This window comes from Mytilus edulis, chromosome 10, assembly GCF_963676685.1.
Source record: "Mytilus edulis chromosome 10, xbMytEdul2.2, whole genome shotgun sequence".
Lineage (NCBI taxonomy): Eukaryota > Metazoa > Mollusca > Bivalvia > Mytilida > Mytilidae > Mytilus > Mytilus edulis.
In genome coordinates this window covers 49,878,676-49,891,984 of record NC_092353.1, presented here as the reverse complement: position 1 = coordinate 49,891,984, position 13,309 = coordinate 49,878,676, and the positions used below count along the sequence as shown (strand labels likewise).

The 13,309-nt window shown below is 30.4% G+C and overlaps 1 protein-coding gene across 2 annotated transcripts in view; it reads right to left on the bottom strand.

Annotated features, from left to right (window-relative positions):
- Nucleotides 1–13,309, bottom strand: part of LOC139492473 (integumentary mucin C.1-like) — an 85,335-nt gene that overhangs the window by 26,323 nt on the left and 45,703 nt on the right. For both annotated transcript variants that reach the window (XM_071280652.1, XM_071280653.1), the window contains exons 2-6: nucleotides 5,365–5,445; nucleotides 4,564–4,710; nucleotides 3,365–3,472; nucleotides 2,789–2,848; nucleotides 2,414–2,446 (exon numbers count right to left, since the gene is read on the bottom strand). In XM_071280652.1, the coding sequence (XP_071136753.1) occupies nucleotides 2,414–2,446; nucleotides 2,789–2,848; nucleotides 3,365–3,472; nucleotides 4,564–4,710; nucleotides 5,365–5,398 (382 nt within the window). In that variant the 5' untranslated portion in view covers nucleotides 5,399–5,445. The remainder of the gene's footprint in view (nucleotides 1–2,413; nucleotides 2,447–2,788; nucleotides 2,849–3,364; nucleotides 3,473–4,563; nucleotides 4,711–5,364; nucleotides 5,446–13,309) is intronic.

Genomic DNA, 13,309 nt, shown 5'->3' with positions numbered 1-13,309 from the left:
CACTGGTGGTTTTAATACATTTTACGTTTTTTGTCAATTATGTTATTTATATCTTTGATTACTAAAATAGTTTTTTTTTAATTCAAACGTTTGGTCTAGTAAGTTGAAGGATTCGCTGTTTTTTTTATTTTGGTTACTTCACTTTATTTCACGTTCTTTTAACAAAATAAAAAAATAGTAATAGTAAGGTATTAAAAAGAAGTATGTTTTGATAAATATTATCGCATTCCTTCAGTCTGAAATTCATTTTTACAATATTTTCTTATATAAATTTTCAAACAATTATTTTAAATACAAAACAATAAAAACACACAAGTAAATAAATAAAACAAAAACGACAAAAAACTTCCAAAATTCGATACATACAAATGAACCTTAATTGTTTATTAAATAAGTGTTGCACAATTGGTAGTTGCTGCTTTTTATGATTCAAAATATAAACAAATAATTCTAATTTTCATTGAAAATATTAATCATTTCACTGAAAGTTTTTGGCTTGTTGCTTTTTTTGGAAAATGTATGCATTTTCTGTTTTGACTGGAGTTGAACGATGATACAATATAAAATCAAAAACGTGTATGTAACTTAATTGTTAATAGTATATTACATTATTTTTATTAAGTTTAACTCAATATTTATCTGATTGTTCATGCAAAACTAATCTTTAACATCAAATGCATCCTTGTGGTGTATTAGATCCTGCTTATCCTTTTTTTAATCCGAAATGCAGGCTGCTTAAAACTTTCAGGATATAAGATATATATAATGAACCATCCCATAGCAAAAAAAATTACAAATAGTTTATGTTTAAAAGCTCTTACTTAATTTATTCTACCATTCCTTTTTGTGAATCGCATAAAAACATCATATATACGCATTCTAATGCAGATCTTTTGGTTATACTCGACTAACAGTCCAACTTAATCATACCCTCATGTTGGAAACAAACGCGTTAAAAAAGATACATTTATCATATTATTTTAAGGAGGAGCTGCAAGACGGAAATTTCCAATGTTTAATATCGTCTATAATTTGGCTTTTTTCAGTTTTAAGAATACCATTCCACTTTACATTGCTTTCTTTTGTATGTTATAGTCAATTTGTTGTATGTTTTCGCTAAAAAGTTTTTATGTTGAATTTTCGCGCAAATCTGCAATATATTCCTGTTGATATCTCATTTTAATTGTCAAACATTCTCATTTGGTTTTAGAAAGGAAAGTACAAAGAAGTCCGTGAAGACAAAGTACGTGATCTCAACATGTATCAATTTAAAGTCAACCTAGATTATGACCTGATAATTTTAAGTATCAAACGAAAGTTCAAAGTATATATGTAATATGATACCCTAAACGAGATCTCGGCATTTTTCTGCGATTAAATAATAAATATAGTTATTATTAACTTACAGGTTCTTTTTTTCACAATAATCATGCAATTTACAAAAAAAGTAAAATCACAAAAATACTGAACTCCGAGAAAAATTCAATCGTAAAGTCCCTAATCAAATAGCAAAATCAAATGACAAAACAAATAAAACCAATGGACAACAACTGTCATCTTCCTGATTTGGTACAGGCATTTTCTTATGTAGAAAATGGTGGATTGAACCTGTTTTTTTATAGCGCTAAACCTCTCACTTATATGACATTCGCATCAAATTCCGTTATATTTACAACGATGCGTAAACAAAACAGACACAAGCATTCGACCAAAATTGACCATTTGCTTGACGATTAGAATGACTTATCAGCAGGAATTTCGTACAGATCTGTACAATACTACATTCGAATAAAAGGGTTTTTTTACCTTTTGGTCCGATATACTAATGTTTACGATCTACACATTAAAGAATAAATACAATACCTGTGAGTTTTTCTGTTAGTAGAAGTCGTTGAACCAATTAACAGCAGTTAGTTAGTTAGTGAAGACATGCATGCATCCTTATATAAATATGACTACACAGAAAACATTTATAAGACAAAAGACATGTAAGAATATTGATTTCAAGGTGCTCTGTATTTTTTAAAGTTCAATTTTAATTCTAAGGGAGCTTCCATTTGATTTTTATAAGAGGGCTAGGATGAAATGTGAAAAAATAGGCAGGTCAGGAGTTTTAAGTTTAAAAAAAATGCACCATGAGGCTACTTGCCAAAAAAAAGAGGCAGAATGACAATTTATGTTAAAAAAAAAGACATTATATTCAAATAAAATATAGGACCGAACAGAAAATAAAAAGAAAAAAATGCAGAACATAATTGCTCAACCTAGCCCCCAGCCCATCAAAATCAAATGGTAGCTCCCTAACGTGGATTAACAATTAACTAATCTCAATCTGATTATTTCATTTTTAATAAGGTGTGTTAATGAGCAGGGTGCAGTTATATGTCGACTTTTATAAGAAATGAGAACCTACCTGTGGTTGAATTGTCAGCTGTCGTCATTGAACCTATAAACAGCAATGTTTTATAATTAATATATATATATTTTATCATAAGTATATACACGTGTATATGAAAAAATTGTAAATAAGGCCATGAATTTTTTTTTTAATTTTTAAAGATTTGGATACTTGAAGAAGTAGAATTTCAAAACTACCTATTCTATCGCATATTCTATTCTAAGGACTGTCAACTCTCAAGTCTATGGGATTTTCCATAACATTTGTCGAGATGTATATGCATATGCTGTAAATAATTTTTGTTTTTAGGGCTGACATGCATCAAAGTATTTAATATATGGCACTCATATATTTATTTTTACAATTCAATTTAGAAAAGAAAATAACTACCTGTTGTCGCTATCTCTGTTGTTTTTGTCGTTGCTGTTGTCAACAGAACTGTTGTTGGATCTGGAAACAAAGATATTTAACATCAGTAAAACGGAGATGTAACTTTACCTACTTTAAAACTTAATGGAGACAAAAAGTAGGGTGAAACCAGTTTAGCAAAAAATGCTAAATTATTTTAATAAACCTAAAAATATGTCACCCATAAATCGGTAATATAAAATGGAAATTAAATTTGTGCGAGAGAGCTTGCCAAGTTTCCCTGACAACTTGTTAAATCATGATGGTCACTTTTCGTATACTAATATCTTAGATGCCAAACGCTACAAAATTGCAAAGAAAATTTACCTTCAAATATGATGGAATGTGTTTTTTTGTTTGAATTGTTTCACATTGTTTTGAGTAGGTGGAAACTTTAATAGCTAACTATGTGGTATGGGTTTTGCTCATCGTTGAATGCCGTTATTTGTGTTCGGTGGTCAGGAATATGACTTTCCGTTTTGAATTTTTCTCGAAGTTATTTTTGTGATTTTACTTTTGGCTAGATGCAATCATACCACATATTCTTATTTTACTGACCTGTTGTCGTCGTATTAGTAGTCTCCTTTGCAGTGGTTGTCTCCCCTGGTGTGTAGACTGTTGTCGAAATAGTTGATTGTGTTGATGATAAAAATGATGTTAATGATGCTGAAAAAAAACCCAACATGTATAATAATTAATTATTTCTTTTTAAATATTGATGCGAACACGTTTATTTTCTTATCCCAGGCATAGATAACCTTAGCCGTATTTGGCACAACCTTTTTGGAATTTTGGATCCTCAATGCTCTTCAACTTTGTACTTGTTTGGCTTTATAATATTTTGATATGAGCGTCATTGATGAGTCTTATGTAGACGAAACGCGCGTCTGGCGTACCAAATTATAATCCTGGTACCTTTGATAACTATTTACACCACTGGGTCGATGCCACTGCTGGTGGACGTTTCGTCCCCGATGGTATCACCAGCCCAATAGTCAACACTTCGGTGTTGACATGAATATCAATAATGTGGTCATTTTTATAAATTTCCTGTTTACAAAAATTTAAATTTTTCGAAAAACTAAGGATTTTCTTATCCCAGGCATAGATAACCTTAGCCGTATTTGGCACAACTTTTTGGAATTTTGGATCCTCAATGCTCTTCAACTTTGTACTTGTTTGGCTTTATAATATTTTGATATGAGCGTCATTGATGAGTCTTATGTAGACGAAACGCGCGTCTGGCGTACCAAATTATAATCCTGGTACCTTTGATAACTATTATTACAAGATGTAGTTGCAGTAATGACGTCATGTCCTTCACTTTCAAACTGAATCCGTTTAATCCGTAATTAATTGATTCTATTTGGACCATTTTTTTTATCAACACATCTGTGACCGACATTGTATTCTGTAATTATTTTAAGATAATTATGCTAAGTTGTATCATATTGTTTATTAAAACAATGAATTACACCAAACAATTTTTTTTTTAATCGGGCCGTTATTTTCTCGTTTGAATTGTTTTACATTTGTTATTTCTAGTTGACTATGCAATATGAGTTTTGCTCATTGTTGAAGGCCGTACAGTGACCCAGTAGTTGTAAAAAAATCCATGTCATTTGGCCTCTAGTGGATTACTGTTCCATTGGCAATCAAACCACAATTTATAATCTTTACATAAACCAACAACTTTTTTATTTGAATGCATTTTGTCATAAATTATGTAAATTTCGTGTATCTCGTTATAAATATACCTGCTGTACTATAATTTGTTGTTCCTTCCGCGGTGGTGGTCTGTCCGTTGGTTGGACTTGTTGTTCCCACGGTGGTAGGTGTTTCGGCTGTGGTGACATCGTTGGTAGTTGATGTTGATGCGAAAACAAAACTAGATAATACTGATACTGCATAAAAAAAAATACATTAAATGATACATTTTATACGTAAACCAAATCATATGCAATCTAAAACGCCACAGAAAAAAAGAGCTTTGAGGGCCAGAACAAGAGTTCGTACTTGCAACATGCTGCAAACGGACCCATCAAAGAGTTCTTGCAAATTTTCTTTAACGTGCAGCGAGCGTAGCTTTTCTCTGAAAGAGGCATCGGAATCCATAATCACAACTTGACCAAACGTGACTGTGTATTTATACATCTCGCACGACTAAACAGACGCCTTTTGTTGAAATGAGTTCAACTGCAGAATGAGAAGACTTAGTAAAATTGAGAATGGAAATGGGGAATGAGTCAAAGAGACAACCCGACCAAAGAGCAGAAAACAGCCAAAGACCACCAGTTTGTCTTTAACTCAAAGAGGCAAAATCCCACACCCGGAGTTAGGCTTCAGCTATCCCCCCAAAAAATATGTTCAGAACTTTCTTATAACTTTTATCACAATAACCTTTATCACATAATTAATTACTGTACTCCAATAAGCCCTTGGGATAAAGATTGTTCGAAATTGCCATGCATTCCTTAGGTATGTGAGGTATAGAAAATGTGCTGAGTGGTCTCTATGTATTGTTTTGTTTTTTCTATCGTATTATTTCATATATTTACCTGTTAAGAAACACCCCCATACGTTATTCTTCATGTCACGAAATGCTCAATATGTTCATACTGTTCCTTCTACGAAAATACCTAAAATAAAAAAAATAAAAAATATATACTTATATATTAGCTACATTTTTACAGTTAGGATTTTTTTGCTTGTAAGAGAGCTGTCTACTTATTCCATTTTCATAATTTTGTTCTTATTTCTTATACTGTATTTTTCATTCTGTGCCATTTTGGTGTTTGGTGGAGAGTTGTCTCATTGGCAATAATACCACATCTTTTTTTATATGCTAATATTTTCATCCGTATACTTTTAGCTTATTTTCGCGAATAGAACAAAATCGCCAAAATAAATTCCGCCATTTAAATGTGAATATACAAAGGTATTGATCAAAGTTGTGAATCCGCCAAAATAATAACCGCCGAAATATTTCGTATACCTTATTCAATGAAAATCGCGAAATGTCACACCCGCGAAAATGACCCGCTATACGGTAATAGATGATGATCTACGGTGGTAGGTTTTTTGTACATAAGGGTCCTTAAATATTATAAAATTATTATTATAAGTTTGAACTACCAGTCATTCGAAATATTTATCATATTGAAGTTATATGACAGCTTTTGACGTTTTTGTGCGCTTTCTACTATATAGGTAATGCGAGATAAATTTCTTTAAAAATTCATTTGAAATAATCACACAGCACTGGATTTTTATCTGGTTTGTTGGCCTGGAAATTGAACAGTGTAAACGGGGTCTTAGATGTCATTTTAATGTTCCTTAATAACTAGACTCAAAAGACAGCATATAATAAATAACTCACAGAGAAGAGCTTATTTCCTCTGAATTAGTTTAACACTAAAGCCATTTTCAAAATATCTTTCAGTTGAATATATGTACTTTAAGATTCTGACAATATTTTTGACTTTATTTTTAAACAGGTCAAATTATAAATGGCTTAAGAATGTTAATTTCTGGATATTCCTTCATCGGAGGATTTATAAGACCTAAACACGTTTGTTTACCAATCTTACCATATATGTAAATAAGTTTTTGTTCAATAACGGAGAATTTATAGAGGTTTGTTAAAATCACATGAGTAACGAACGAGTTGTTTTGACTAAGTGAAAGTATATGAAAAATACACAGATTAATTTCGTGCTCCCTAAGCGCTTTTCTGTACCTGCACCAAAGCCGTTCAAACCCATACATTTGAAAGTTAATGATGATGTATAATGTTTCAACACGTCGAGACCAAAAAGGTACCTCAAATAGTAGTCAAATTAATTTATGGTCAACTTTGACTCAAGGAATGTGAAACTAGTACTGAATTTGTAATAAAAATCTGAATTTAATACAGGTTTATAAATAAAAAAAAAAAAAGAGAATATCAGGCAAATGGAACGAATTTATTTCGAATAGATTCTTGATTATATGAACCCGTCTATTTTTATCATAAATCTGCCCCACATTGTATGTCATGCATTATTGCAGGTGTGCTGCCTCTTTTCAGTTCTGCATGTTTAAATATTCCACTTGAAAGTGTTTCTTCCAACAAGGAACACTATTCAATATCATTTGTACTTTTGTATATATTTTTTTTTATATTTCAGAGGTTTCTCAATCTTCCTTCAACATTAATGTGTTGCGCAGTTTCTGTTTTGTATTGTCATTAATTTTCTGTCCTTTCCAACTCGCATCTCGAACACAAACTGAAAATGCCATGCATAAACTGAAATCGATCAAAAGACAAATAGCAGTATACAAAATACAACAAAGAAAACCAATGACGTACTAACACGAAACCCATCAAACCCCGAATAGTACTTGGGTGTTTTTCAAAATGTTAAAAAGTAAAATCACAAAAATACTGAACTCCGAAGAAAATTCAAAACAGAAATTCCTAATCAAATGGCAAAAAAGCTTAAACACATCAAACAAATTTAAATGAATATCAACTGTCATATTCCTGACTTGGTACAGGCATTTTCTAATGTAGAAAATGGTAGATTAAACCTGGTTTTAAAGCTACCTAAATCTCTCACTTGTATCACAGTGGCATCAAATTTAATTAAATTGACAAAGGTGTTTGAACAAATTAAACAGACATAATAGGTAAACATATAAAAAATAGGGATACAGCAGTCAACATTGTGTTATAATCTTCACACTTTAAAACAAACACATATGTAACAAAGAAGCACAAAAAGGCATATTAACAAACCACAGTAAACCCCCTGTTAAACTATCTGTTGTAATCTACTTCGCATATTACATGATTTGCCCACCTGTCTTCTATGACAATTGTTAAGCTGGATCCCTTGACTTTGCACAATATGTATATGTATTTGATTAAGTTATATCATATAATACAGTCCACGCTTGATAGATTATTTAAAAAAAAATAAAAATAATAGGAAATTGAAAATAGAAAAAATAAAATAGAATAACAAAAATGCCGAATTCAAAGGAAAATGCAAAATGGAAAGTCCTTTATCATATGACAAACTCAAAGCTTAAACAAATCCAACGAATGGAAACCAACTGTTATAATTCTGACTTTACAAATGCATTTTCTTAATGCAGAAAATGGTGGATTAAACATGGTTTTATAGCTAGCTTAACCTCTCACTTGTATGACAGTCGCATATAATTCGTATTATATTTACAACAAAGTGGGGAGCAAAACTGACAGATATAATAGGTAAAAATAAGAAAAATTTGGGAACATCAGTCAACATTGTGTTATAATCGTACTCACTATCAAAATAAACAAATAATTCAATATAGAAAAAACTAAATGGCATATAGACACTCCATAGACAAACTAAAAAATGAAAGACAAAACACCAGAGCAACATGATGGGGTTAGAGATATGTTTATGCTGTTTCTACGAGAAAAAGATATTTTGATACAGACAAATATCTAAGAAGAGAGTAGGAGTATGTCTATATCTAGTTCAGAAAAAGATAGATCGGGGAAGTGGCATTTGAATTAACTCTTTTCATTTGATATTGACTTTTCTATTTTACAGACTAATACGAATATGAGAAATAAGGATTACCATACGTAAACATTTTCAAACTTCGGTGCAATATTCTGTCAATAATTTATTCGTATGAAATGCTTTGAGTGTTTTGTGTGTAGTAAACTAAACATACTTTATATAAAAAAAATCATTATCAAGTATTGTTAAATTTAAATATATAATTGTTTGTAATATTTCTTAATAAGATTTTTCTATTTTATTTACTGCATAGTCTGGCTTTATATCAGTTGTTCAGTTTAGTGCACATGCATATTTTTATTGTTCTATATAAATTAGCTAGTTGCTGAGAAAAAAGATAGAAGAGAGTTGATTTTACATTTTTCTTTTTACCTTTTTTTTTATTATTTTTTTTCCAGAGGTTTTGTGTTTATATGATCGAATTCAATATTTTATTGAAAGACTGCAAACACTGTCTTTTTGTATGTACTTCTTTACTCTATGATTTGTTTGTTGTCACAAGACAAACATTTCCTACACGTCTTAATACTATTATTTTCATACAAAATTGCTTCATGTTTCTAATAATCCTTTTTCTTTATTATAGAAATTCAGGGATAAGACGAAGGCATTATATTACTATGAGGATATTATTGTATTGGTCACACTTTAATGTATTAACTATACCTTATAGTAATGTTTATATATGTTTTCTGTAATTATGTAATTGTAGTTTTAGGAGAAATAAAGTATTCGTTTTCGTAAGTTTATCTGATAATCGTTTTACGTCACTTCATTGCAATAACATTACCAATAAGTATGCATCTGATGCGCATTTCAATGATGCTCGAGGCCAAAATATTTGAAATTCCAAAACTTATAAGTATTTTTCCTGCATTAAGATAATGGCAATATACTTTGACTTTTTTAAAAAAAAACAAGAAATAAACGGGTTTAAATTGAACCATTGAATTATCTAATGAAAATAAAATCATAGAAATAAAAATGTTTTAGGTTAAAAAGTTATAAGAGACAACAAAGTGAAAACGATGAGAATGAAACGAAAGTATAAATGATTTCTTTTTCACTCAGGAAAATAAATTGTAACTTTATTACTTTTAAAATTAATTTATTAGTTGTTTCCAATATTCAATAAAACAACAAAAAATAAAACATGAAAAAAACATGCTATGGAATTCATAGACAAACATTCTGAAGTAATTACTTTTACTGTTATTCCTCTGTTTATCTATCTACTAATGACATTAATCGATTTGTTAATCAATATTCTTATTTCTAAATTTAAAATTACCAAAATATTTGCAAAATCTGAAAACAGCACAATAGCAAATTGAGTTTTTATAAACAATTGTGCAAAACAAATCATTATTATTAACTATCAAAATTAATTAATTATAGAAGCAACTAGACATGAACTGTCAGTAGAAAAATTGATTGTATTACCTTTACTCTTCTACGATGTAATGATTCATATGGGAAACTTAAAAGTTTCTAGGCGTTAACATTAGCTTTCCATGCAACAGCAACTTCAAATGATTTATATAAGCTGATAATTATACTACATGTACATTGCAGGAAGATGTTTTCACAAATATTGTATTCAAAGTCAATATAATAACAATTCTAAAATCAGGACATTAGAATTACATAAGACTTAATAAGGAAGTTTTGAAAATACTTTCAGTTTCAACTTTCAGAAAACCAAATCTATTCAACGCACTGGAATAAGATGTAGGTGAATTGAATGTACTTAAAACTCTTATTTTTTTCACTACAAATGTATTTTTTTGATAAAGTGGGTTTTGTGAACTGTTGTATGTCTTTTTGATTGTTTTGTTTGTCTCTGTGTTTTCGCTTATTTTTCTACTTTTTTTATCGCCTCTTAAGTATTAAGCATGACAACACCAGACAAAATAAAACTAAGACAGAATTAAAAACAACACGTTATAATTAGTTATCAAAAGTACCAGGATTATAATTTAGTACGCCAGACGCGCGTTTCGTCTACATAAGACTCATCAGTGACGCTCAGATCAAAATAGTTAAAAAGCCAAACAAATACAAAGTTGAAGAGCATTGAGGACCCAAAATTCCAAAAAGTTGTGCCAAATACGGCTAAGGTAATCTACTCCTGGGGTAAGAAAATCCTTATTTTTTTGAAAAATTATAAGTTGTATGCACCTTGAGTGCTTCTCTGGACTGCTCTTCATTTGGAACGCTCAAAGCTGAATATTTGTACGCCAGGGATGTAAAAGAACCAAAACAGTTCAAGGGCTATATATCAAGGATGAACCTTAAAATAGCCAAATACATCTAGTTCAACTTTGACTGGGGAATTATGATGATAGCATTGAACTGTACCAAGTACCATTCAAAATAAAAGATCAACTAAGGCGAAACTCAAATATGTTTAAAAAGAGAAGTGTTCTAATGCAACTCCAATTTTTTTTTTTAACTGTTTTGCATTTTGTCATTAGCATCATGGTATAAGACACTCATCAAGGATACTAGGCTGATAAAAGTTGGAAAGCCAAATCAAATATAAATTTTAAAGCATTTATGTGATGTGTTTTGTCATTTGATTTTGCCATTTGATAAGGGACTTTCCGTTTTGAATTTTCCTCGGAGTTCAGTATTTTTGTGATTTTACTTTTTCCACAACTTGTAATTTTACAGTAAAATATTGCAGTATCAACTATTCATCACTAGCCTCTTTTGCAATTGTTATAGAGTACAAAAAATACTGATGTCTTACAAAGAAAATTAAGAATGACAGCACGTGTAAAAGATTAACATTTATTTCTTTTAAAGTACGAACGCCATACATTTCAGTTATTAGTTTAATGCTCTAGGAAAATACTTTTTATAAGTAAAGTTCAAGTTAACAAAGATTTGGATCTACATAATCCTTACTGTGTCTAAGCTGAACTTAGCAGGGTCTCAAATATACCAGGTAAAACCTGGCATGATGTAAACAAAACAGGTAAATCCTAACATGTTATTAATAGAACAGATACTGGGTCTTGAACAGAATAAGTCATGCCGCGGAACAGAACGTGTAAAGTGAACAATTTTAAACTAGAAAAGAGTGCAAAAAGAATATTTTGAATTAAACAATTGGTCGGTACTGTGATAATATATGGTAAAAAGTACGTACGATTTTTAACAATAAGTCTTTTTCTGTTCTTTACCTCCGCAATAATCCTTTCAATTATCTCCCGTATAACTTTTATTTTCAAAACCATATGAGTCTGATATGACAATTTGTTTGAACATATCATATAATTGGGAAAAACATTGAATTATGGAATGATTAAAAATAACTCTGTGCTACGGTTCCTTAACATCAGTTTCAAAAACATTGCACTTTTACTTAAAAAATCAGCACGAACGACCTTAATAGGATTATAACAGAGTTGCATCACTGATATTCATTTTCTTATTGGATATTTTTAACGTTCTTTTCAGCAGTATAGAGGATTAGTGTTGAATGTAATTATATCAATGTGAATATACTTAGTAGATGAAAAGATCTCTCTCACGGAGCTTGGCATATAGAGCATGTTTGGATATGATATAATACTTTTGTTAATCCGGATATCCAGTTGTGATTATGTAAGATAATTGTTGTTTGCTGAAGCCGATATTAGTTTTATTGCACTAAGAAAGCAATATTGACCCTGGCCATATGCAAATTGTAAATGTGGAAGCCTTCGATTTATGGCAAACCCCTGTTCACTTTAAAAATTCACATTTTTTTTTAAATTACTTGAACTTTGTAATTTTTCTTGATAAAGAATTATCTGCTGTTTAATGATTAAATTAAATGATGATTAATCCAGAATTTATCTATTAACACTTAATGTTAAATAAGCACTTCCGTCGTAAAATTCTTCTTTTTCAATATTGAGATAAATACTTCAACTGAGTTTAAATCTTTACAAAATTTATGTATAATACACATTTGCGCCTTTTGATTGGATGAATTGCATCCTCATCATTGGTACTCGAATCAAAACATACGGAGAGTCATATCAAACACAGAGATGAAGAACATCAAGGGTTTAACTTATTTGTCCTTAGAATAATCTTATTTTGAAGGTTTATACCTTTAGCATAGTCTCTATCTGTTCTTAAATGGACTTTCAATTTTAAACAAAATAGCCTTGACGTATAGTTATGCATCCTGCCAAGTATTATATTTTGGCATTTCTCATACTTCTTATTTCATCTTTTGATATTGACATCCCTACACTTAAACCAATGGTAGAATACTGATTGATATATTAGTCTTGAAAACAAAATTTATTTGAACATGAAGTTAGGCTTCAAACAAGCGCTCTGTAACAATTGATTCTCTGTTCTTTGATTTTCTTATTTTCTTTGTGTTAAAATGCTGATCTAGTCTTTGTTGCTGGATTTTATAGTTTATTTCTTTGTGTTATTACAAATTCGTTTTCCCCAGGTATATTTAGTTATCAAGGTACCAAGCTTATAACTCAATATATCAACGACGTCGTATTTGACACAACATTTCGGAAATGTTCGGTTTGACCTCTTTGTATATCTCTCTCTGATAGTTTCAAACTATATTGATCTGAGTTCCATTGATGAGTTTTATGTGGACGAAACGTGGGTATGGCGTAAAGATTATAAGCCTAGGCCCAGTTTCACGACGCTGTCTTAGGATGGTCTTATGACATATCTTAGTCCTAAGTGGGTTTTACAACGTGGTTCTAAATTAGGACATCTCTTAAAGTTGGTCATAAAGTTAGGACAACACGAGAGGTGTCTTATGATGGTCTTAGGATAATCATAAGTTTATCTATATAAACTACACTCATTTTTTATATTAATTTTTTATTTTTTCTTGATATTATATAATTATCTATTCTCCTTTTCCTGCTTATAGCTTAATCCCTATAGATTGACGGATTAT